Genomic DNA, 27,654 nt, shown 5'->3' with positions numbered 1-27,654 from the left:
AGAAATGAGGCCTTCATCATGGAGACTTACTATAAAAAATTTGGTATTACTTCATTGTCTTTGTAACCTTTTAGGGAAATGTAGTTTCCATGATTATCTTTTAATTAGGTATGCTTTTCCTTTAACTTCGTCTGAGGTTAGGATTGCTGTTTATGGCAGGAATTCTTATACTCTATGCTCTTTATTGCCAATTACAGAACTTCCCTCTACTACCATCACTGACTAATTTTTCCTTCTATGAATTTCACTCAGTCCAGATTATAAACTCATCTAGATCTCAGTGGCTATTCTGTGTAGACCACTTCCCCTGGGACATCCTTCCTGCTTTCTTAACAAGATCACTCACAGTCTCACCTTCTGCTCTACTTCCTAACCTCATACTAGGTCTCTTGAGTTAGGCTAATTTTCCAGTTCCTCAGTACATACACTCAGCCCTCAAGACCTGTTTCTCCCTTCTATTTCAACTACACATAGGAATAGTAATACCCTTGATCTTGCTATTACCTATGAATCTTCCACTTTGATGTTTAAGAATGCTGAAATTTTTCTCTCTGTTCACAATCTTTTGTCATTACGTTCTTCCTGCACTTTATTACTATACAAATTTTGTCAACACCATAACTTCAAATTCTTCTACCCATCAGTGCTTTCCCAGGCCTTGTGCAACCTCTGTTGAGGCTCTATTCTTCCTTTCTAGTCCCATCCACTTGGTGAATCAGTTTAACACCTACCATCCTGTGTTCCTTGTTCTTTTGCCCTTTATACCCTGCTCAATTTCAACCTTGGATTATTCTTAACCAACTGCTGCTTTTCTTTCTACTCATGTTCTCTTTAGTGGAGCAAGAAAAGTCAAGAAACTGTGCTGACTGGGTACACTACAAATTTATTTTATCTCCCCTGAGTTCTCACTGCAACAAAGCAATACTTCTACTCTTCCCAAATTGGTTCCTTGTTTTACTCTATGTAGTAACTGTGCCAAAACCTATGTAATCTTTTCAAGCTCCTCCACAACATCCTTTGCCTCAAACTTATCCCATATCTCACCAAAAAAAAAAAAATTGAGGCCATTTGCTCTGAACTCCTTCTTATCTAATCTCTTTTCTGAGATCATACCCACTATCTTTTCCTTTAATCCACTCTGAAAAAGTACCCTCTTCACCTTGCCAAAGCGAACCCCTTTATATGTTCAATTGATCCCATCCCTTCCTTTCTCTAGCTTGGTGGTTTCCCACATTTTTTCATCTACAGACCCCTTTTAAAAAAATGTGTGGTGAAAAGGGTAATTTAATATACTATTTACATTCTCTTAGATTAATTCATTAAGTCCTTACAGGAAGTACAATGATAACTTTTGCCCCCTAAAGTTTCTAAAATAAAAATTTACACGTTTATAAATTTATATTCTACTTGTAATTATAAAAAAAGACATAATATAGAACCAATTATAAAATAATTATTAATATTTTATATGGGATATTCTAGAATCAAAAGAAGTAATCCAGGGGCGGCCAGGTGGCTCAGTGAGTAAGAGCACCGGCCCCAGTGTTGGGAAAATGAAATTTCATGATCATACAAATATGTGATGGAAAATAGGAGAATTTTGCTAACTCTCTGCTGAGAGATGGGAATTAATTTTTAAATTTACCTAATCAAATGAGTCTCTGATTACATGATAAAATATTTACTTTTCTACTGATAAATGACAAGCACTACATTGAATAATAATTGTGCTTAAAAGTTGAATTGCACGTATTGCATCATTTTTGACAATGTTTAAAATAAAACTATTGTAAGGCAAGAATCTCTTTAGATGTGATTTTATTTTCTTCTCCCCTTGGCACCCTGGCAACACTCATAGGAACTTTATGAACAACTGACCAGTGTTGCTAACTAGTGCTTTGAAAATGTGCCAGATAGAAAAATAGTAAGCTAAACAAACAGGGTAAGTTTAAATCGGAAAGCAGCTACTACTACTGCGGTGAGAAGCAACAGGCTTGTTTCTACAGAGCATTTGTGGTGGTCTGTGATAGTTTTAAGATAACTTGTAATGTGCATGCCCACCAATCATGATTTTCAAACAGCCTGACATTTGTGCTCCAAGAACTCAAATGTCTGTAATATCTTGATCACCTGATTACACAGCTCAGGAGGTACAGTTAGAAGGTAATGGGGAAATGAGGGAGTTTTGGTGCAGAATGCAAATTTTGGTACAGTATGCAAATTAGAGAATGTGAATGCATGCTCCTGACCATCTGTTGGGAATCAGCATGTAATCAAATGTTGAATTCTTTTTTGAAGTTAACAGAGAATTGGATGATAGGCTGAGAAGGTACAAGAGCACATTTCACTTACTCAGAAGTGGTCAAAATTTGATATAATTGCTGCATAAGTACCATTATTATGTGTACAGTCATGATAATTTCAAACTGCTGAAAAACAAATCTATAATATTTGAAACAATACACATTTGTTTTCACAGAGGAAAATGTATTTCTTTAAATGGGAAATTTATTTACTAGGTGCTGTTAAAGAATTTTTAGCACACACTTCTTGATCTCTCTTTGTGAACCAACCCTATAAGAATTTCTGAATAACTAAATGGGAGCCACTGGTCTCAGATTACCCTTACTCTTAACGCCCTCCCCTCCCCCCCCCATCTACTGCTTTTTTTCCTTATGCATACACATACAACCAAGTCCTCCTCCATTCTTAGAAATTAGCAAAACTGAAAAAACCTACCTTAGTTCTTAACATTCCCCACTAGCTATTGTCCTTTATTTCTTCTCCCCTTCTCAGCTAATCTTTAAAAACGAATTTACACTTAGTGCCTCTGTTTCCTCTCAGATCTCTGTAATCTGACTTCCATTATCATCATTTAATTTAAACTTCTTTCTCCAGTTACCAGTGATTTTTTAATTACCACACTTCACAGCCTTTTCTTAGTCTTTATCCTTCTTGGTCTCTTTGTAACATTTGACAATGCCAACCAGTTTATCCTTCTCGATGTACTCTTTGCTCTCTGGGCTTTCATGGCATAGCTCTCTGTTGGTTATCCTTTTATATATCTGACCACTCCTCATTCTCTTGTCATGGATCCTAATCTATATCATGTCAGATAATGATGGATGTGTTACAGGATTCTTCCTTGAGTTCTCCTCTCTCTCTCTCTCTCTCTCTCTCTCTCTCTCTCTCTCTCTCTCTCATCCCTCTCTCATCCTTCTACATAGTTTCTGTTGGAGATTTTGTTAGCTTTTTTGGGCTCAGGTTTCATCCCTAAGCAGATGTCTTCCAGATCTATATATTCAGTTCTGTTCCCTCTCCTGAACTCAGGTTTTGTCTAATCAACTGCCTATTAAACATTTAAGTCTGGATGTATCATCGGTATCTTAAACTAAATATGTCCAAAAGGAAACTCATTATCTTTCCCTCCAAACCCACCTTTCCTCTGAATTTAGTATTTACTCTTAAGATACTGCCATCCTTCCAGTTACTCAGGTTGTCAACCCCAGTCTCATCCTTAATTCTTCACTCTCATTACTCTCAATACTCTTGTATCTGGTCAGTTGCAAATGTTTGTTGTTTACATCTTCACTTCATTTATTCTTTACCATCCCTTCTCTCCATTTACATAGCCACCATCTTGTTCAGGCCCTCCTCACTTCTCATCTCAATTATTACAGTAACCTTCTAATTATTCTTCCTGTTACAAGTCTTTCCCTACTTCTATCCTCTAATGGATTTTCTTACAGCGCAAACTGGAGCATGTCACCCTTCTAATCCCTTTCCCCAACTCAGTAAGCTCTAGTGACTTCCTATTACCCCTACTAAAATATAGAGATTTTTGTTTGACATTTAATAACTTGGCTCCTTTCTGTCTTTGCAGTCTGCTTTCATACTACTTCCCCCAACATATTTTATGGTCCAGCCATACTTGCCTACTTTTGCTGCATCATATAAGCTCTGTCTCCTTTCTGCTTTCTTTTGCTTTGACTGTCCTTCATCCCTGGAATGCTTTTTCTCACCTCTACCTCTCACCTCCATATGTGTCATCTTCTGTAGGAGGCCGGCCCTAGTCCAATCCCCTCAGCTGTTAGTGCTTTTTCCTTCTGAGATTGCCTTATATCTGCTTTATGTGTCTCTCCCATTAGAAGCTAAGCTACTTAGAAAGCAAGTGCTATTTTTAATGTGTATTCCCTTTGCTTAGCACAGTTTTTGGCACATACTAATCACTAGCACCAACACTTGACTTTTAAAAAATCAAGTTGTTGGTACTATTGAGGATATTTTGCAAGTTACTGCTTGAGAGATACATCAAAATTTCAGTGATCCTTAATCTTATTTATGTGAGCACTCCCTCTAGTGGCAGAGAGCAAAACACACATGCTTTCTAATTCTGTATAACCCTTATCTTTCTGTAAAATGTCCTTAGGAGGCAGGCGTTCTGTAGTCAGGACATTCTGCTTTTATCCTAACATCATGCTATACTAGGATAGACAATGGAATGACCTTCTCTTATCTCTTGTTTCCAGTGCATGACAGGGCTATTTGCTATCTCATTATCTTTTTATGCCATTTCATAGTTTGTAATGTGCTGTAGCCTATTTATGTCCATCATGAATTGTGTATTCTCCTTTTTTTTAACTTGCAGTTCTGATTCCCTAAGAGAATGAGTTAATCCATGATTTGCTGCCATATAGAATTATTGGAAAAATATTAAGGAAGATGGGTTTTGGGAATAACCTTTCACAATCATTGAAAGGACTACATAACTTCCCATGTGCGATATTGCCTATTTTACTCCCATTTTATTCTAGGCCTAAATTTCTTAATTTTTAGAAGCCAGCTCATTTAGTATCTAATTGTTACATATTATCTAGACAAGAGTTATTCTAAATTCATTTAGTTTTTCCTCTGTGTGGATACATGTGTATATGTATATATATGTACATACATACATATACATATACACATATGCCTTTGTATCTCTCTAAGGAAATTCTACAGTGTTCTGGAATTTGATGTAGCTAGCCTAATGATGTTCATAAACTGAGGTTGCATGGGAAACCTTATTGTCTTTAGGAAATCTGTCTTTTACTTGTATTATATACTGGGCATTCTTCATGAGTGCAGAAACTTTTGATAACTATATCTCCCTGTTTTATGCCTTATTTGATATTAATAATTAAGAGGATACTGATTCTCAAAGGTATAAAAATCATCTTATATATCTTATTATTAATGGAAACACCTTGTTGGAGGACACATTTTAATACTATGTTTTGCCCTGCTGTTTTATGTTTGTTTAGAAGCAACAGTAAGCACAGAGGGCTCCTATATTTCCTTTTACCTTTTACTCAGTAAGGGTGTTGTGGTCTGAGGAGCATCATCCATGTGACAGCCTATCCCCCTCCCATGCTGTCCCCACAGAAATACTGCTGTCTTGTTTCTTTGTGGCACAGAGCTGACCCTGATTTCTTGGAGGCTATTCCATTGGAATACATTCTCTAGAGGCTTCTATGCTGAGTCTAGTCTCAGTACCAGTGTCTTCTTCAGTACCAGCATAAGTACATATAGGTTCATTGTCAGATTGAACAATAGGTGATCCATTCTTTAACCAGGGCAATGAAAAATATAGAATCACAGCTTTGATTTGGGAGTCCAGCTTATTCTTTAAAACCCCTTCTATATAACAAATGATTGATTATCTAGTCTTTGCTTAAAGACCTTCAGTCATGGGAACCTTTGAAGCATCCCATCCCATTCTAGATGTTTTCGATAGCTCTACTCATTTAGAAGTTTTTTTTCTTTATCAAGTTTTAATTTGCTTTTGTACAACATTGCTCTACTTTTGCCCTCAGGAGCTAAGAAAACTCTAATCATTCTTCTATGTGATAGTCCTTTAAATATTTGACAAGAGTTTTCATCCTTGCTACTCCCAACCATGCCCCCTGAAGTCTTTTTTACTTCTGTCTTGTAAATACTCCCATTTCCTTCAACAGATAGATTCTCATAGGGTAGGTTTTCAAGGCTTGTAGTGGCAAGCACCCTAGCATACCCAGGGTGGCTGCCAACACAGGTTCTTAGATCTGCTTTGCTAAAGGAAAGCAACTCAAAATGGGTTAACATTCTTGCTTTAATCAATCAAACATACATCATTTACCTAGTTCAGGGGAAAAAGGGCAGCACCCCAAACTTCAGAGTATACAGAAGGTTACAAGCATAAATTACAAGAACCTTTCAGCAGACAGGCTTCCAAATTGTCCAACCATTACATACATCTATACCTAATCCCAGTTACCAGAGAGGGAAGCATCAATATCTGGGTTTTCAAAGCGGGGGGGGCTCTCAACAGCTGCCCAGAGTCTCAATCTGGTCAAATCACACAACACTTCTCAAAGTGAGCCCCAAAGCAAAGCCTCACATCAGGGCTTATATAGCCTTCTCCTGGCTCAGAGAATGTAACAACCTTCTTGACCCATTGCCCAATCACAAAGTATCTCTTGTAAAAGAAACCTCCCACCACTGGCTCTAGGTGTACTTAACCTAGGGGCAGGGAAGATCTTAAAAATTTACATTCCCATTAGAGGCTCTTCACCACCCTTGTCACCCTTCTCTATTCTGGAGCAGATGATTGATCTTCTTGAAATGTGGTGCTCAGAACACAATATCCAAATGTGTTCTAGCCCAGGAATTGTTGAAATGTAACTAAGAGCCAAATTTGACCCATTGGCTTTTTGTGTACAGGCCTTGAACCAAGAATGATTTGTACATTTTTCAGTACAATAAAACTTTCTTTTAAAAATGTAAAAACTGGGGGCAAGCTAGGTACCACAGTGAAGAGAGCACCAGCCCTCAGAGGACCTGAGTTCAAATATAGCCTCGGATACTTGACACACTTACTAGCCGTGTGACTGTACCTTAGTCCTGTATGCTATGATGTTTAGTGCAATCTAAGATTACATTGCAGTTCTTTGCTGCTATATCACACTATTAATTCATATTTAGCTTGAAGTCATCTAAAGTTCTCATTGTACTTAAAAGGACATTTGTGACAAAGGTCAAAATTATTATAATAAGAACAGTGATCAATCCAAAAACCAGTCCCCGATCCTTTTTTTTTTAAACATTCAGGGTAAGAACTATGAATTTACTGTGCTTCTGTTTTACTGTTATGTAATATAGATCATATATGAGTACTGAATTTTAAACTATCCTTTTCATTCATAAAAGCAATATTTATGTTGTGGGTAAAGATAATAAATGTAAAGTTAGAAGACTTTAAAAAATCCATTTATAAACTTATCAGACAAGTTATTTGTCTTTTTTGATCTTTATCTTTTCTATATGTAAAATGGACATATTATTTCACTCCATCTCTCTCATAGTATACTGTTATGAGAACTCAGCTAGTATGGCTGCCACCTGTAAAGTAGAATAGAAAAATTGAGGAAATTTATGAAGAAAATTATATTTGGGAAGATGAGAGGAAAATCCTCCCATATTAAGAAATTGTGTTTCGGGGTGGCCAGGTAGCACAGAGAGTAAGAGCACTGGCTCCAGTGTCGGGATGACCTGGGGAGCGAATCCCTGGCTCAGACACTTAGCATCCACCCAGAAACACTTGGCTGTGTAACCTTGAGCAAGTTACTTAACTCCAATTGCTTAGGGGTGGCCAGGTGGCTCAGCGAGTAAGAGTGCAGGCTCCAGTGTTGGGATGACCTGGAGAAAGAGTCCCGGGCTCGGACACTTAGCACTACACCCAGGGATAACTGGCCGTGTAGCCTTGAGCAAGTTGCTTACCCCCGATTGCTTAAAAAAAAAATTGTGTTTCTCTGTATGGTTTATCACGAACTAGATATGTATTTTCCTGAAATTTGTATGGATTTATGAAACAAGTCTACTATTATAAGGCAATTAGTATACCATTCAGTGAAAAGGCTGCAAATTATTTAATAAATTTAACAAATATAACAAGGAAAGAAAGTTAAGGAAAGACTTTTAGATTCTGTCTTTTCCGTTAAAAACTAGTTGCATTTCAGTACCTATCAAGATAAAATTTAAGCCCTGCATTTGGATCTAGTAAATAATTTCAAAAATTCTAGCAGTGGAAAGATCCATCTTGAAAGTAAATTGGTATGAAAAGAAATTTGAAGTTAATGTTATATTTTAAATGTTTCAGGGATCCACATATTTCCTCCATGAATTTAGAAAGCAAACCCCTCAACACCTTAGTAGATAATTTTTATGAATTTTGCTGCCCCCTATCCTTGGCCTTATTCTTTGGTTTGTTTACAAAAGAACAATTATCTACTACTTAACCCTCATATAATTGGGCCTCTGCAAATCAGGCCTCACATAAGTTGGAGAATGTTTTTGAAGTCTTTCTAGTTTGGTGAGCTCTATCAGAACTTACACACTACTCATGTATCTTATAAGACCCCTCAGCAAATTATTAGAGTAGGATTTTAATAGCATAAAGCAAACAGCCTGCATATGTGGAAGCATCATGTCTAAATCATAGGACCATAGATTTAGAACTGTAAGGTAACTTAAATGCCATTGAGTCATTTTTTAATTAAATACATTTTTTTCAGTTAAAAAGTATTTTCTCTTACCTCTCCCACCCCTCAAAACCTCATTTTACAAATGAGGAAATTGAGGTACATGGAATATAACAGTTCTGTGCTGTTCAGACATCTTATATGTAGACCATTATGTTCATTTCTGGGTGCTATGTTTTAAGAGGTATATTGACAAATTAGTGTTCAAGTAGATGATCATTATGCACTCTAATTTGCAAGTAAGAATAGTTGTATAAATTGATTGGTTGTAACCATCTGCTTCTCTACCTCCCACCATATTCACTCCCATTTTGTTGTGCTTTGCACAGAGAAAGCATTCAATAAATATTTATTTGCTAAGAGGAAACTCTTCACTATAGATTAAAGAAAAATTTTGAATGGGACAGTTGGAAAAATAGCAGTAGGGCAGGATTTTTAAAATTAATTTACAATTTTGTAAATGTAATATGAAAATAAGTAGAATATGAAATTAAATGCAAAGATTTAAATAGGCTGGTCAAGTGGAAAGGAAGAGCATTTTTGTGGGGGAAAAATATTTTTATGAATGTTGTTAGCCCAGAAAATATTTTCCATATAAACCTATTAAGGATAACAGTTAACATTGTGATTTTATATAAAAATAATTTTTTTTTTTAAAACAGGATACACAGTCAAGGATTTTAAGTTCACCTGTAGTTGAGACACTCCCATCAGTTGACATCAATGGAGATTCTCCTAGTATAGCTGCAAATATTGAAAATGTTGAGAATATTTCCACCTCATCTACCTCAGAGATCACTCCAGTCTCAGAACCTAAGTATAACTAATTTTATTTTTTCTTGATCAACTAAAGATAGAATCATTTGTATTTTTGATATGAAGCAACCTTATCCAAAAATTTAATTTAGGCAAATAATGCCAATCTTTGTGCTTTATCTTTTGATTTTCTTATCATTTATCAGATGAAAGTGAAGATAGTAAGTTCCCCAAAAGCAGTATATTTATTAAATATACTGAGTAAACTCTTTATTGTAGTTTTCTAGAATTTGCAAATTATATACCAGTCAGTTCTATTAGGTATCATTGCTGTAATCCTATGTTTTTGGTCTTACTCCAATATTTTCAATCTTATTTTGTCTTTAGGTTGCATTAATTTTATAATAAAGCTATAACATTTCCCCCCTTTTTTCTGTATTTTGTATATATTTTCTCTATAATTTTTTCTGCCATTCTAGCAGACCCAGTGTGGAAGAATATAAAAATGTATGCAAGATATGGGCCTACACCCCAAGGAGCTTATGAGTAGTTATACTGTGGCATAGTGGATAGGATAGTCCTAGACTTGGGAATCAGAAAAATTTGGTTTGATATTCTGCCTTTGACACTTATTAGCATGACTATGCTAATAACTTAACCGCTCTGATTATTAGCTTTCTTATCCATTAAATGGAGATAAAATACCTATAGTATAGTATAGATAAAATACCTTACAAGATTGTTGTAAGAATCAAATGAGATAATGTATGTCAAATATTTTGCAAATTTCAAGTGTCAGCTATTTATTATTGCTAGTGCATAGAGTGCTGGCCTGACACATTTGGTTTTGAGTCCTGCTTCTATCACTTTCTGGCTATGAGCCCTTGAGTGACCTAAGCATATCTCTAAGACTGTAAGTTTCAGAGAAGGTATAGTCCTGCATGAAGAAAGAATGTTTCCTCATTTCTCTGTATATATCATTGAAATCACAGGGTTAATCCCCTGTCCCTATGCCTGTTTTGCCATCATCATCATCGTCATCATCATTGTTGTCATTATCATCATCGTCATCATCAGACAGCACATACACATATAATAAAGATTATTTTATAGAAGTAGTAAATGTAAAGTCTTTTCCCACAAATAACAAGATATATTTGACTATCCTTTATTTCTCCCCAAGAAATCAAATGTTGGGGCCTTTAATATTTTAAAAATAAAAGTCTGAAATGTTATAAAAACTTTAGTGTTATTTTTTAAATGATAGATGATTTTTTTTTTACTATGGCAACTTTAGCACAGTAAAATTTTATTGATATAGAAATAGAAATATAGGCAATCCAAAGATAATTAGTATACATAATATATCAGATTGGTTATTGTCAATATGCTATACATGGTAATTAAAGTATTTTTAGTTTTTTTCTTTTAAAGTACTTGTTTGTGAATTTTGTGGAAAGGGAAGATTCTCTTACTATAGCAGCAAAACTAATCAAACAAATGAATTAAAATAGGAAAATACATTTATTCTAGAAAATGGTATATAAGTATACCTGAAAACTTGTTTGATTGAAGCATTTTACTTTCTTACAATTTTTGCCTTTAGTTATGGCATTGTGCTAGACATACTTGTATTTTTAAATAGTTCAGTCTTTTTCAGTAATCAGAATGTTTTTGTTTTTATTTTTCCTTCAGTGAACTAGAAAATGCCAGTGCTGATATCCCGCTTGCTAGTTTGAGTGAAATTGAGCAGTCTGAAACTGACTGTAACATTGATGGGAACCTTTATTCAGACCCCCAAGTTGAAAAACATGGGACCCTTGGTTTAGACCAGCGTGTTGAACATTCAGCTTTTGTCAGTTCACCAGAAAGGTGAGTATGGAAAGTTGTACTTAATTTGCTATTTTTGTTTTAAATGACTTGATCATTTTAATATATTCATTTCATGGTTAGATTGCAGTGTATATGATCCAACCAATGTTTATCACTTAAAATTTGTTTTGCTTTCATATATGTAGTCTTGTTGGTCAGCATATAGAAAATACTTCCTCTTCACAAGACAAGGGAATGATGACTAAATCAGAATTTGAATCAGTTGAACCAAATGAGCAGGATGCAGATCTTCAAAAATCTGCATTAAATGCTTCAGAGAACTTAAAAGAGGTAAGTGAAATCTTTGTTATCTAATACATTGATATCTGTCAGTCTTTTTAATGCTAGTCTCTTTATAAACATCAAGTCACTATTTTTTGCCACATGTTCAGTAAGGGGGAGAATTGATTTGCCAGATCACCTAGGCATTTATCCAACTGTTTCTGCATTGTGGTATAGGTGGAGTTGTTTCAAAGTTAACAATTCTGACAAATAGTATCCCCCAGCTGCCTGTTAGCTTGAAGTTGAAACCCAGAACACCCTTTTAATATCATATCAAGAAAGAGGATTGTAGATATCAGTCAGGGATTATAACAATTAAGTTGTCTGCCCTTGGAATAAACAAATCAATCCAGTGCTTTTAAAGATTCTTTAAGCAAAAGTTTTCTAAAGTAAGTTATGAAACAAATACCCTGGTACTGCTACAGCACAATGATTGGTGCTCCCATCCATGATTAAAGGGCTGGAATATCAGAGAAATTCTCTATAGTTTTTCCTTGAAATATTATCTTCATTTGGTTACAATAGTTTAGACTTTTTGGGAGACGTGAGACTAGAGATTAGAAGAAGTAGTAAGATTGAGTAAGTAAATCTAGAAATCATTGTCAAAGAGATGATAATCTAGGAGAAGAAGCCCCAGGACAAAGTCTTGTGGGACAATCATGGTTAATAGGTGTGACTTGGATGTAGATCCAGTGAAGAAGACTGAGGAGGAGAAAATAGTGTCACAAAAACCTAGAGAGATGAGTATTGAGAAGAGGGTGATTGACAAGTGTCAAAAGCTGCAGAGAAGTCCAAAAGGAAGAGAATTTAGAAATGGCCATTCAGTTTGGCAATTGATAGCTCTTTAGTTACTTCAGAGGAAACAGTTTCCATTCAATAAGGAGGCTAAAAGTCATACTGCAGAGTTAAGAGAGGAAAAATGTGGATCGTGTCGTAGACATCCTTCTCAAGGAGTTTGGCCATCTCAGCGAGGGATCAAGTGCACAGTTTAGTGATTTTTGAGGTATGGTTACTATTTTCCTGTGTAAGACAAACACAACACATGAGAAAGCTGCTGGTACAGGTTCACTCTTGATCTGGTCAGAAAGGAAAGACATTAAGAAGGGGTTAATAGTTTTCATTCTAATCTAATTTTCTCAGGAGTGCTGATAATAGAAGCACAACTCCTACAGTATTCCCTGATCACCCTTTTTGTAGGGGCTGGCAAGAAGGGCCAACTACCCTTATATCTCAATGGGGTCAGTTGAGACAGTTACAGCTTGTGCATACCCTTAAATCCCCTTACGCCTCAGTGACAACTGGCTGAGGCAAACACAAGATTCCCCCCAAGCCTTGATGGGGGCCAATCAAGGCACACAACAGTATTCCAACTTGTACATTCAACCCTAAGGTTCCCCACCCCTTGATCAGTGCTCCCCACCTGCTTTATAGGACAACAAAGAAGGCATCTTGCCAGCAATAGCTTCACAAGTTTACATCACCTCATCCCTGTATCTAATTGCACAGTCGCAATGGATGTTTATATTATAGTGTGATGGAGATGTTTTGAACCATAATCGTGGGAACTCATATCTAATACCTGGGAACAAGAGATTGTTATGGCTATGGATCCTGGGAAACTGAAGTCTTAAGAAATAATAAAAGTCCCCTGCACACACACTAAAATCTGCCTTATATCCTGAAAGAATGTAATTTACAGCTCCACCAACAGTGCACCAATATTCCTGTCTTCCCACAGCCCCTCCACAATTATTTTTTCTTTGTCATTTTTACCAGTCTGATAAGTGTGAGGTGGAACCCAGTGTAAGATGATATCATTTATATCTATGGAGAGCCTATTCATCTTTGTTTACCACCACTCACAATAGGTAGTAACTACCAGTGCCTTGTACATAGTGCTTACTCAATAGGTATTTGTCAAATTGGATTTCCTTGGGATTTATTTCTTAACTGTCTACAAGTTAAGTAGCTACCTTTATCAGTGTAGAGAGATTATCTTTTTAATGGAATTGCTAACTGTATATACACCTTCCATCCATGTGTGTGTGCATGCACACACACACACACTATACTAGTATTAATAGGAAGAATTTTCTTTTTAAAAAATGTTTATTTTTCAAGCATGTATTATCCCTTCCTCCCCTATTTGAACAGTAATAATGTCAGACTCAGTTTGGTTTTCTTTTTTGTCACAGGTTCTTAGAGGGAGTAGTCACTTCCCCTAAGTTTTTTATTTAATTAACACCCTCCTCCCCTGCCCTAGTAATCAAACCCTCCATGTTAAAGGGTAGAAGTTATTTTTTGGTTCTTGCTTTGTTTTCTTTTTTTTTTTTAATTTTAATTTTTTTTAAATGCTTTATTAACTTCTGATTTACATCATTCGTTTCCGCCAGATTTTGAGTTACAAATTTTCTCCCCGTTTTTCCCCCACCCATCCCCCCAAAACAGCAGTCCCACAGGATATCCCCACCTCTGATCTGCTCTCTCCCATATTTTCTTCCATACCCGTTTCAACTTTTCCAGTAGGGCATGGTGGATCTCTATATTTCCCAATTATATGTATAACAATATTGATAATAGTATATATATATATTTAAACATTTGATTTTAAAACTTTGAATTCCAGATTCATTCCCTTCCTCCCTTATCACCCACCCTTACTGGGAAGATAAGCAGTTCAGTATAGGTTGTATATGTGTGGCTAATGCAAAACAATAACATAGCAGATATATTGTAAAAGACTGACTATATTTCCCTCCCTCCTATCCCACATCCCACTTGTTCTATTCTCTACTTTGATCCTGTCCCTTTTCAAAAGTGGGTGCTTCCAACTTCCCTCCCCCCCAGCCTGCCCTCCCTTCCATCATCCCCCCTCACATCCTCTCCCCCCCCTATTCTCCTGGAGGGTGAGATCCCCTATTTAGTGTGTATTTCCCTCCCTCCTCAAGCCAAATTCAATAGGAATAAGGTTGACCCATTCCCTTTTGCCTTCCTATTCTTCCCCTCCATTGTAACCATTTTCCCTTGCCTCTTCTGTATGAGATAGTTGCCCCACTCTGTCTCTCCCCATCTCCTCTCATTATATCCCTCTCACCTCTTAATTTCACCTTTTAAGTATCATCCCTTCCTGTTAAATTGGTCCCGTGCCCTCTATCTATGTATACCTGTAAACATATATACACACATTCACATATGTATTCATATGCCTGCATACCCTCATATAAAGACATATATATATATATAATATATATATTTCTAATCCCTTCAACTACTGAGAAAAGTTTCATAAGTTACAATTATTGTTTTTCCACGTAGGAATGTTAATAGTTCAACTTTGGCCAAGTGGCTCAGCAAGCAAGAGCACCGGCCTCAGTTCTGGGACGACCCGGATCAAATCCGGGCCCAGACACCCAGCACCACACCCAGAAACAACAACCGGCCGTGCAACCCCAAGCAAGCCACTCAACCCCAATTGCTTAAAAAAAAAAATAGTTCAACTTTGATAAGTTCCTTATGATTTCTTTTCCCTGTTTACCTTCTCATGCTTCTCTTGCTTCTTGTATCTGAATGTCAAATTTTCTATTCAGCTCTGGTTTTTTCAGCAAGAATGCTTGAAAGTCCTCTATTCCACTGAATGACCATATTTTCCCCTGAAACAGGATACTCAGTTTTGCTGGGTAGGTGACTCTTGGTTTTAATCCCAGCTCCCTTGACCTCCGCAATATCACATTCCAGGCCCTTCGATCCCTCAGTGTAGAAGCTGCCAGATCCTGGGTTATCCTGATTGTGTTTCCACAATATTCAAATTGTTTCTTCCTGGCTGCTTGTAATATTCTCTCCTTAATCTGGGAATTCTGGAACCTGGCTATAATATTCCTAGGAGTTTTCTTTTTGGGATCTTTTTCAGGAGGTGATTGGTGGATTCTTTCAACCTCTATTTTGCCCTCTCGTTCTAAAACATCAGGGCAGTTTTCTTTGAGAACTTCCTGGAGGATGCTTTCCAGGCTCTTACTTTGGTCATGGCTCTCAGGCAGTCCAATAATTTTTAAATTATCTCTCCTGGATCTATTTTCCAGGTCAGTGGTTTTTCCCATGAGATATTTCACATTGCCTTCTATTCTTTCATTTGTTTGGATCTGTTTGACAGCATCTTGATTTCTCATAAAGTCATTAGCTTCCATTTGCTCCAATCTAATTCTGAAGCAATGATTCTCCTCAGTGAGCTTTTGAGATTCTTTTTCCATCTGGCAAATTCGACTTTTTAAGGCATTCTTCTCCTCATTGCCTTTCTGAGCCTCCTTTGCCATTTGAGTCAGTCTGTTTTTTAAGGTATTATTTTCTTCAGTCAGGCTGTTGACTCTCATTTCATAATTTTCTTGCATTGTTCTCATTTCTCTTCCCAATTTTTCCTCCACTTCTCTTATCTGCTTCTTAAGGTCCTCTATGGCCTGTAAGCAGCTTGTATTTTCCTTTGAAGCTTTTGGTGCAGGAGTTCTGACTTCACTGATTTCCTCCTGTTCCATGCCTTGCTCCTTCTTATCCCCAAAATAGGAGTGTAATGTTGGAATCTTCTGTCTGCTTTGTTTCCTCTGCCTGCTCATTTTGCCACTCAATGATTTGACTTTTGGCCACAGTAGGACTCTGCCACCAGACGGGGAGTTTTCGTCCCAAACGCTGGGGTTTTCTCAGCTGCCGGAGGTATTAGATGGGTGCCCTCTCTGAGGTCTCCACACGCTCTGGCAAGCTGGACACACACCCCAGGACCTCCACCCTAGACTGCAATCCAGATCCAAGCAGGTTAAAGCAAGAGCGATGACCCCTCAGACTGGTGCTTGGTCCCCCTACACTCTGCAGGCCAGGAGCTGAAGCCGCCACGTGGCGCTGGTAGGCTGTGCAGGTGTCTCAGAGGTTTCTCGCCCCGGGGGTAAAAGCCACACTCCCACTTACTGGGTTCCAAAGTTCAGAATGCACTGGCCTCTCACCTTGTCCTTCGCATCTATGTGTTATAAATCTGGAAACGGCCACAGCTGCTGCTGATCTGGAGTCCCTCTGGCTGGCAGCTGGTCAGGCCTGCCCTGGGGCTAAAGCCTTGGCGTGGGGCTGGGCTCGGCTCCCAGAGCGCTGCGCTGGCCGATTCCTGCCGGCCTGCCGGGCTGTTCTCAGCGGGAGGTTAGCTTCTCTGTGTCATTTTGTGGGTTCTGCAGCTCCAAAGAGTTTAGAGTCCCCTTTTTACATGGATTGGGGAGGGTGGAAGCTGGAGCTGCGGGAGGGTCGTGCTTCTACTCCGCCATCTTGGCTCCGCCCCCCTCTTGCTTTGTTTTCAAGGAAGTTTCCTTAAGTTTAACTACTCCATTTCAGGGGGAAAGGGAAAAGGGAGGGGTTCCAGCAGAGGACTGGGAATTTGACATCCTCCATTATTACTGAGTTGTTCCTCTTACCAACTTTAATCCATTTCCTCTTTCTGTTCAGGTGATTTGTATTATATTCAGCTCAGATGACGTTATAGTTTGTGTTTCTGACTTTTGACCTTCACCTAAATTTTCTCCATGATGTTTCCTCCTTCTGGTTCTTTGATTTCTTCATGAGTATTTTCTTTTTTTGAGGGGGAGGGAGAATTCAAACCTGTGATTTAATTGATATATTTGAGAAACTTACCTCTACCCATATATAGGCAACTATTCTATGGCTTAGTTTTATAGAATTGCCTGGGAACCCTTCAGTTACCAACTTGCCCAGGATCTCATAGGCAGTACGCTTCAGGGGCAGGTTTTGAACCTAGGGCTTCCTGACTTTACCACCTCTCTCTATACTGCGCCACACTTTCTCTTGGTATATATACTACTACTTAATAGACATATAAGGAACATTTAATATATAATGCGATTTTTTGAACAGTTATAAATAATTTGATTTAATTAGCCAACTAGATTTATAAATTTTTTATACTTATTTGGTTTTTAGTTAGTTATTTTGGAAAAAATAGAAATAAGTAGCTTTATATTAGTTGAATGAGGTCCATACTTCTTCATTCAACACCCATATTCCCAAACTCTTAATCTCAGTGTTTAACAACTATCTTTTAAGGTGGTGAATTTATTTAACCTGGCAAGCACTCTTTATGTAGTTTTTCCCCTCTCCACTGGTTTCTTTACTTTAAAAAAGAAAGAAAATGTAATAATAAATGTTTGAATTATTTTTTTTAACGTTTTTTTTAATTGCCCTTTTTTTGGAGGGTAGTTGGGGTTAAGTGATTTGCCCAAAGTCACATGGATAGTAAGTATGTCAAGTGTCTGAGGCTGTATTTGAACTCAGGTCCTCCTGACTCCAGGTCTGGTGTTCTATTCACTGCGCCACCTAGCCTCCCCAGATAGGTCATCTTCCTCTAACCTGCTTTTGTAGCAACTCAACACTGGGCTTCTTCATGTATTCCTTCATGCTGTAGTCAAACTATACAGTTAACTCTTCTCTGGTGTCATACTACCACACCTCATTGTGTGTATTTGTGTAGTCTTTCCTCACCTTGAAATTTACCCTTCCCATATCTTTACCTGTTGAAATTCTCTTTCTTCAATACCTATTTCAGGTTAACACCTCTCGGAAGCCTTCCATGATTCCCCTCAGCTGAAATGATCTTTCCTTTTATCTTTTGTGCCACTGTAGTTCACTGTAGAAAATTATTAGAATATGTATTTAGACAACTATTTTTTTTTTATTTTTGTGTATATATTTTTGTTCTGCCTACTAGGATTTAAGCTTGTGGAAGTCAGAGATTATGTGTTTTTTTTTAAATTTAATCTTCATATACCTAGTACCTAGAAGAGTATTCTATATAGTAGGCATTGAATACCTCTTGAAACAAATTTAAAGTTTTATGGAATTTTTTTCAGGTGCCAGATTACAAAAAGCTTAGTGATACTGACCCATCTGTAGTAAGCCCCAAAGACCCAGGAGACATTCCAACATTTGATGAATGGAAAAAAAAAGTTATGGAAGTAGAGAAAGAAAAAAGTAAGCAACATGTTTATTCCATTTCTATGTAGAGACTAAATATTTCTTATTTTTTTCTCATAGTGACATAAAATTATTAGTATTTGAAGTAATCTTATTCTTAATGCTTTACTCTTAGAAATCTTAATTTTGGAATTCTATAAGTACTTTTCAAGTAAAAAGTGCCAACTTTATTATTAAATTACATTTTATTGGGAAGAAAGCTTTTCAAATTATTTCAGAGATGTTGCAAACATTTCAGCAAGAGGTTTTTATAGAAAAAAACACATTCAAATAGTATTAAGTATTTTGTGTTTTACTGAAACCTTATTTGGGAGACGTTGGAATTTGAGTAACAGTAGTATAGAACTAGTTTATAAAATCAAGAGATTTTATAAATCACACAGAGCATTAGAATTTTTATCTTGTATGCAGTGCCATGTTAAAGGTAGGTTTATGTGATTGGTCATAATTAAGTAGAACTGATATAATTTTGTTGTTGTTAAACTCCATTCTAGCTATATTTAGGGTTTTGCTTCTTTTTTTTTCTTCCCATTTTGGTAACTCAACCAGCATGAATGAGTCTTTGGCATTAGAATTGGGGAGAAGACTGTATTCATTCAGTGAGATATTGCAGAAATAAAAATGATATCATGTATGCCCCTCTCTGACTAGCTCCCACCTCCCAGTTGGCCCACCCTGAGTTCTTTTACTCTGCTTCTTTCTCATTGACTCATACTTTTCCAGTTTTAGTCACCAGCAAGATTCTTGGTTTTGATATATAGTTTGTTTTAAAACCAGCTAGTCTCAAGAACATTTGTCATATACACATATGTATATGCATGTTAGGTGTGTGTAGGAAGACTGACTTTCAGTGTCATAGTTATCTATTTTTCTTTCCTCTGCTATATTGTACCAGAGTAGAAAGGCCCAAGTGTTAAGTTAAAGAATTCCTTGAAAATTATTGATGTTAAGGTTACATCCAACTGCATCATTCCTCATGTGTAAAAGATTATATAATACAGAAAGACACTATACCCATGGAGAAAAGGTTTTCTGGTGGAGAAGTTGCAGAGCTTATGTATAAACTCCCTTATGGTAGGGTCTGTTTTATTTAAGATAATAATGGCTAACATTTATATGGCACCTATGTGTCAGACCCTATGCCAAGAGCTTTACAATTATCATTTCATTTGATCTTTATAGGAGGTAGGTATTGTGATTGTTATCATTTAAGAGATGAGGAAACTGCGGCAAACAGTGGTTGAGTGACTTCCCTGCCTAAGGTGTCTCTGTCTCTCTGTGTCACTCACACACACACACACACACACACACACACACACAGAGTAAATGTCTGAGACTGTATATGAACTCAGGTCTTCTTTACTCTGGCCACAGCACATTCCCCTGTACTTCCTAGCTTCCCCTATCATTGTTATATCCCCAGAACTTAGCACAGTGCCATCCACGTTATGGAAATTTAATAAATGTCTGAATTGAATGGAATATGAATATTGCTATAAAAGAATACTAGATTAATTTTAAAACTGCAGATAAAATAATTTGGGTTGATCATATAAAATAGAGTTTTTTTTGTTGTTTTCTTCTTTCCTGTTTCCGATGATTCATGTTCTTAACTGACAGGTAGAGTTAATTAAGTATGGTGAGTTGTTCTCTCTCATAATAACAGTATAAATGTTTATAAATAATGTTTATTCACAGGTCAGTCAATGCATCCATCTTCCAATGGTGGGCAACATTCAACCAAGAAGGTCCAGAAAAACCGGAATAATTATGCTTCAGTAGAATGTGGTGCCAAAATATTAGCAGCTAATCCAGAGGCCAAGGTAATCTGTTTAGAAGGTTAAGTTTTCAGAGTAATCAGTATATTCCATGGTTATTTGAAAGAAGCTTAAATTTGATTTGAGGTCCCGATAATGATATTTACTTCTTTTTCCATTTTTTTATTCCTATCACGTGTTATAATTTTCCAAATCTCTGTTGTCAGACCTAATTTTTTTTTTTCTCTCCACTATATATTTCGTTCCTAGTCTCTCTTTGGAGTGTCATATCACCAACTGCCTCCTGAACATTTTGAACTGGGTATTTTATAAACATCTCAAATGGAACATGTCTGAGACAGAAACTACTATCATTTCTTTCAAACCTTCATCTCTTCTTATTTTTGCTATTTCTATTCAGGGCACCATTGTTCTTTTCCCTTAAGTTTATAACCCCGGCATTATTCTCTACACTTTCCTCTCAAATGTTACATATACACTCAGTTGTCAAATCTTGTTGTTTCTACCTCCCTGCTATCTTTCACAACCCTCCCCTTCTCACTAATCACACAAATAGAACCTTCATTCAGGCTATTAACACTTTCTGCTGGACTCAGGTAGTTTCTTCCCCAGTTGGCCTCTTTGCCTCCAATCTCTCCCAAATCCACTCTATCTTAACTGACATGGAAAATGAGACGTTTGTAAAAGGTGTTTAATACAACATAGTTGGCACTATATAAATGCTTATTGGTTTTTCTTTTACTTCCCCATAGCTGCTTTATTTCATCGTTATTTTCCTTCCCACATTCCATGGTCTAGCTGTGCAGTTGTGGCTTTGCTATTCCTCATACATAGTTCTCCATCTCCCATCTTTGTGCCTTTGCTCTGACTAACTCCCATATTTGTGATATACATTCCTTCCTCTCCCTGCCTTATAGAATTGTCTACTTCCTTTAAGTCCTTTAAGACTCACCTTAAGAGGGGCGGCTAGGTGGCTCAGTGAATAGAGCACCAGCCCTGGAGTCAGGAGGACCTGAGTTCGAATTCGGCCTCAGATACTTAACAAAAAAACTAGCCATGTGACCCTTGGGCAAACCACTTAACCCCAGTTGCCCTCCAAAAGGCAAAAAAAAAAAAAAGACTCGCCTTAAGGGCTCCTTTCTGCATGAAGCTTTTCCAAATTCCCTCAGACTGCTACTGCCTTCCCACTCTAAACTACCTTGTATTTATTTTACATGTACTTATGTGTACTTCATGAACATATGTTCACTGTACACCGAGACTGAACGTGAGCTTATCTTTTTTCTGTTGTTGGTATTTCTGTTCTCATCACCTGGAAAAGTGACTGACACACATAGGTGCTTTATAAATACTGTTTGATTTAAGGCTTGATTCATAATTAAATTTATACATAAGATAATTCTTTTAAAAGCATTTTTACATAAAAGTTCAGAATAAAGTGGTCTTTTCCGTTTTCTTTGAGGATGACAATGTAAATTTCTATAACTTAGTAACTGACAATGCCACATGAGCCTTTAATAATTTCTTTTTTAAAAGTGAAGGGGACATTTAAACTATAATCCTTAATGTCTTGAGAAAATGTGTGAAATGTTATTTCTTTTTTTCTTTAATTAATTAATTTATTTTGGAATATTATTTCTTTAAATAAAATCTGACCCTAAGTTTTAGGAACAAATACTTAAACGTGTTTCTTTTGAGGTATCTATAACCCATGAGTTTAACTCAGTTTCAAATCATTATTGTTATAGATTTTAATATGTTTTCTAAGGTTTAAGTACCTGAGGAATTGAAAATGTGGAAAATTAAGAGGTTTATAACTGTTCAAAAATAATTTTTCCCTTTTTTTGCCTAGTATTTTCCTTTTGTAATTTTATCTCCTCTTTACATAGAGCACTTCTGCAATTCTGATAGAAAACATGGACTTATATATGCTGAATCCATGCAGCACTAAAATTTGGTAAGTTAAAGTCATAATTATATTTCTGTATAAACAAATTTTATAGTTATAGGCCTATAATAAGAGTTAGGCTTTTTGGTGACCTCAAGGCTTATTCTGGCCAGCTATTTTACCTGGTTCCTGGTCACATTGATCAAAAGAATACAGTCCAATAAACATAAAGAGAATTGTAGGTGGGCAAGCATTGTTGTGCCAATTGAATGTTGTTAGCTTACATATAAAACTATTGTCAACCTGTACTGTTTTTCTCCTATTTATGGTCTGTACTATCAGGAAATTTTCACAGTCCTACTGGCCTTTTTTTCTTTAAAGCCTAAATGCATACATTAGGTATAATTTAAGTAGAGTGTATCCTTTTCCCAGAGTAGGGAACTGGGTGTGGAATATTGCTTTTATTGATTTTCCTGAAACCTCTTCTTTCTTCTTTTTAAAATCTTTGTTGCAAAGGATACACTTGTAAAGGAAGGCAAAATAGAAACAAGAGGACATTAGTAAAGGTTTTTTTTGTTTTAAAGAAAGGATATGAGAAAAAAGAAATTTCAGTTAAAAGCTGCTGATATCATTTGTAATCATATTATCTTTTTATAAAAGTTAACAGTGGTGTTTACATATAGTTAAGTAAACTTCACTAATTTTTGGCAAAACTCCTGGAAAAGAATATTAAAGGGATGGTTAATGAACATCTAGAAAAGGAAACTACTCACAAAGAGTCAGCAAGTCTTTATTAAGAACAAGTCATGCCACATTAGTCTTATTTCTCATTTTAACATCTAATCTTAAAATTTAGCAACCAGCCTCATGCCATCCTGGCAGAGAAGTTGGCACAGCAGTATAATTAGACAAATTATTCTTTGATGGTGTGGATGAAGGGACTAGGAATGTTTAGCCTAGAGGATAAAATAATATCTGAAGGACTGCCATACGGAAGAGAGTTTATACTTTTTCTCTTTGGCCTCAGAAGACAGAACTTTGAGCCATGGTGTGAAGCTGCAGAGAGGCAGATTTAATCCTGATGTATGAAAAAAAAATTACCTAAGAATTCAGGCTATTTGAAATGACATGAATATATATAGCTTTGAGATATATTGGGTTTCCCCTCACTGGAAATGTTAAAACAAAATCGAAATAAATAACCACTTACTTGGTATGTTATATATGGGGTTTGAAAACTGAGCTGATGCATGGCAGAGGAAACAAAAAGAAGCAAAATAAAGACAGTTCAGTTCTACCTTCCTGCTATTGTTTGTTATCAACCCATTCCCTCCAGCCATGGTCATGGACACGTTTTGGAGATAGGGGAGGGAGCCTTTTATCGTCCATGGCATTCTGCATCACTGTGGGCATATTCTGAGCTTTAGATTCCTGAAAGTCTTCATGTAAGAATTTCTTGGCAGGAAGGCAGTGACACTACTGGACCTGGTGTCAGTAAGACTGGAATTCAGATCCTGGTTCTGTCATTTAATAACCATATATGTAAAGAACTTTTCATACCATAAAGTGCAATATAGTATACATTTTAACTGTTTATTATTATGGCACACTTTTTTATTCATCCTACATTACATGCACATGCTTCTATCTTTAAATGTAGTTTTAAAATATAAGTTGGTAGGTGACTTACATGTACATTTTCATTGATCTCTGTAGACAATTCCCTATTTTCTTCCTCATTGAATTGTTTCTCTTTTGTCTTCAGAATTTGTTTCTTTTGATCTTCCATCTGTCCTGTGCTGGCTTGCCTAGAAAAATATTAGGTCATGATATCCTATCTATACTTTCTTTCAAAACTTTGATATCTGCCTTCCATAATTTTTTTTTTTTGGTCTTTGTTAATTTGTTTACTTTTAGTTTACAAGATTCATTATCACAATTCCTTGAGTTTCAAATTTTCTCTCCTTCTCCCCTCCTCCCCCCCATGGCAGCATACAATCAAGTATAGTATTTGCAAATACTTTCACATTAGGCATAAGTCAGGTTCTAAAGAAGGATTGTAACAGATGGAATGAAGAATGGGGAAGAGGAAACAAAACCAATCAAAACGAAAAAGGGCAGGTAGTTTGCTTCAGTCTGGGTTCGATCTCATTTCTTTCTCTTGATGGAAACATTTCTCTCCATCATGAATCTTTTGGGTTTGACTTAAGTCTCTGGATTGCTGAGAAGAATCCAGTTTATCAAAGTTAGTTGTTATACATACATTGTGTCTGTACTTGTGTACAAATTCCTCCTGGCTCTACTCTTCTCACTCAGCATCAGATTGTAAAAGCCTCTCCAGGTAAATATGAAGTCCATCTGCTCCTACTTTCTTATTGCACAATAGTATTTGATAACATGCATATACCACAACTTGTTTGGCCATTCCCCAATTGATGGGCACCCCCTTAATTTCCAATTCTTTGCTGCCACAAAAAGAACTGCTATAAATATTTTCGTACATATGGGTCTTTTCCCCACTTCTATGATCTCTTTGGGATACAACCCTAGAAGTGGTATTGCTGGGTCAAAGGGTATGAGATTATTTATAGCCCTTTGGGCATAATTCGAGATTGCTTTCCAGAATGGTTGGATCAGTTCACAACTCCACCAGTAATGCATTAGTGTTCCAATTTGTCCACATCCTCTCCAGCATTTATCATTTTCCTGTTTTGTCATCTTAGCCAATCTGACTGAGATGTGGTACCTCAGAGTTGTTTTGATTTGCATTTCTCTAATCAATAGTGATTTAGAGCATTTTTTCATATGCTTATAGATATCTTTAATTTCTTCTTCTGTAAACTTCCTGTTCATATCCTTTGACCATTTATCAATTGGGGAATGACTTATATTCTTATAGATTTGACTCAATTCTCTGTATATTTTAGAAATGAGTCCTTTATCAGTGACATAGGTTGTAAAAATTCTTTCCCAATTTTCCACTTTCCTCTTAATCCTGGTTACATTGGCTTTGTTTGTACAGAAGCTTTTCAATTTAATGTAATCAAAATTATCCATATTGCATTTTATAATGCCCTCTAATTCTTGTTTGGTCATAACATCTTCCCTTCTCCACAAATCTGACAGGGAAACTATTCCTTGTTTTCCCAGATTGCTTAGAATATCAGCCTTTATACCTAGATCATGCACCCATTTAGACTTGATTTTGGTATATGATGTTAGATAATGGTCTATGCCCAGTTTCTGCCATACTATATTCCAGTTTTCCCAGGAGTTTTTGTCAAATAGTGAGTTCTTATCCCCAAAACTGGGGTCTTTGGGTTTATCAAACAGTAGATTACTATAGTCATTGACTGCTGAGTCTTGTGTAGCCTATCTATTCCATTGATCCACTACTCTTCCTCAGCCAGTACCAAGTAGTTTTGAGGACTGCTGCTTTATAGTACAGATTAAAATCTGTTATAGCTAGTCCACCATCCCTAGCATTTCTTTTCATTAATTCCCTTGATATTCTGGACATTTTGTTCTTCCAAATGAATTTTGTTACTATATTTTCTAGTTCTATAAGGTAGTTTTTTGGTAAACTGATTGGTATGGCGCTAAATATATAATTTAATTTAGGTAAAATTGTCATTTTTATTATGTTAGCTTGACCCAGCCATGAGCAATTGATGTTTTTCCAATTAGTTAGATCTGACTTTATTTGTGTGAAAAGTGTTTCGTAGTTGTGTTCATATAGGTCTTGGGTTTGTTTTGGCAGGTAGATGCCCAAATATTTATATAATGTCTACAGTAACTTTAAATGGGTTTTCTCTTTCTATCTCTTGCTGTTGAATTCCATTAGAAATATACAGGAATGCTGAGGATTTATGTGGGTTTATTTTATATCCTGCAACTTTGCCAAATTTATTTATTGTCTCAAGTAGTTTTTTACTTGATTCTCTAGAATTCTCCAAATATATCATCATATCATCTGCAAAGAATGATAGCTTGGTCTCTTCTTTGCCTAATTTGATTCCTTTGATTTCTTTTTCTTCTCTAATTGCTACTGCTAACATTTCTAGTACCAGATTGAATAAGAGGGGTGATAGTGAACATCCTTGTTTCACCCCTGATCTTATTGGAAATGCTTCTAGCTTCTCCCCATTACATATAATACTTGCTGATGGCTTTAAATAGATGCTACCTATTATTTTAAGGAAGGCTCCATTTATTCCTATTCTTTGTAGTGTTTTTATAGGAATGGATGTTGTATTTTGTCAAAAGCCTTTTCTGCATCTGTTGAGATAATCATGTGGTTTTTGCTAGTTCTGTTGTTGATATGATCAATTATACTGATGGTTTTCCTAATATTAAACCATCCTTGCATTACTGGAATAAATCCTACCTGATCAAAGTCTATTATTGTTGTGATAAGTTGCTGTAGTCTTTTTGCTAATATTTTATTTAAAATTTTTGCATCTATATTCATGAGGGAGATTGGTCTATAATTTTCTTTCTCTGTTTTATCTCTTCCTGATTCAGGTATCAGTACCATATTTGTGTCAAAAAAAGAATTTGGTAGGACTCCACTAATTTTCCCGAATAGTTTGTAGAGTATTGGAATCAATTGTTCTTTCTTTTTTTTTGTTTCTTAAACCTGTATATCTTATTTCCCAATTACATGTAAAATAGTATTAATAATAGTATATATATGTAAATATATGTATTTAAACATTTAATTTTAAAACTTTGAATTCCAGATTCATTCCCTTCCTCCCTTGTCACCCACCGTTACTGGGAAGAGAAGCAGTTCAGTGTAGGTTGTACATGTGTGGCTAATGCAAAAGAATAACATAGTAGATATATTGTAAAAGACTGACTATATATCCCTCCCTCCTATCCCACCTCCCACCTGTTGTATTCTCTACTTTCATCCTGTCCCTTTTCAAAAGTGGGTGCTTCCAATTTCCCTCCCCCCAAGCCTGCCCTCCCCTTCCATCATCCCCCCTCTTATCCCCTTTCCCCCTACTCTCCTGTAGGGTGAGATACCCTATTTAGTGTGCATTTCATTCCCTCCCCAAGCCAAATTCAGTGGGAATAAGGTTCACCCATTCCCTTTTGTCTTTCTATTCTTCCCCTCCATTGTAACCATTTTCCCTTGCCTCTTCTATATGAGATCGTTTACCCCATTCTGTCTCTCCCCATCTCCTCTCATTATATTCCTCTCTCACCTCTTAATTTCACCTTTTAAGTATCATCCCTTCCTGTTAAATTGGTCCTGTGCCCTCTATCTATGTATACCTGTAAACATATATACACACACATTCACATATGTATTCATATGCCCATATACCCTCATATATAAACATATATATGTATATATATATATTTCTATTCCATTCAACTATTTTCATACTGAGAAAAATTTCATCAGTTACAATTATTGTATTTCCATGTAGGAATGTTAATAGTTCAACTTTGATAAGTTCCTTATGATTTCTTTTCCCTGTTTACCTTCTCATGC

At 36.3% G+C, this 27,654-nt stretch overlaps 1 protein-coding gene across 5 annotated transcripts in view; it reads left to right on the top strand.

Annotated features, from left to right (window-relative positions):
• The window catches only part of SUCO (SUN domain containing ossification factor), a 114,086-nt gene that overhangs the window by 40,095 nt on the left and 46,337 nt on the right, over nt 1-27,654 (top strand). For all 5 annotated transcript variants that reach the window (XM_069065576.1, XM_069065575.1, XM_069065574.1 and 2 more), the window contains 6 exons: nt 9,224-9,378; nt 11,013-11,189; nt 11,336-11,480; nt 18,359-18,479; nt 20,181-20,305; nt 22,150-22,217. In XM_069065576.1, coding sequence (XP_068921677.1) covers nt 9,224-9,378; nt 11,013-11,189; nt 11,336-11,480; nt 18,359-18,479; nt 20,181-20,305; nt 22,150-22,217 — 791 coding nt within the window. The remainder of the gene's footprint in view (nt 1-9,223; nt 9,379-11,012; nt 11,190-11,335; nt 11,481-18,358; nt 18,480-20,180; nt 20,306-22,149; nt 22,218-27,654) is intronic.

Source organism: Petaurus breviceps, unplaced genomic scaffold (assembly GCF_028583685.1).
Source record: "Petaurus breviceps papuanus isolate PSGF00001 unplaced genomic scaffold, PetGlider_PUasm1.0 90692, whole genome shotgun sequence".
NCBI classification, from domain to species: Eukaryota; Metazoa; Chordata; class Mammalia; order Diprotodontia; family Petauridae; genus Petaurus; species Petaurus breviceps.
Note: the sequence above shows the minus strand (reverse complement) of the source record. Positions and strands in the feature narration are given on the sequence as shown.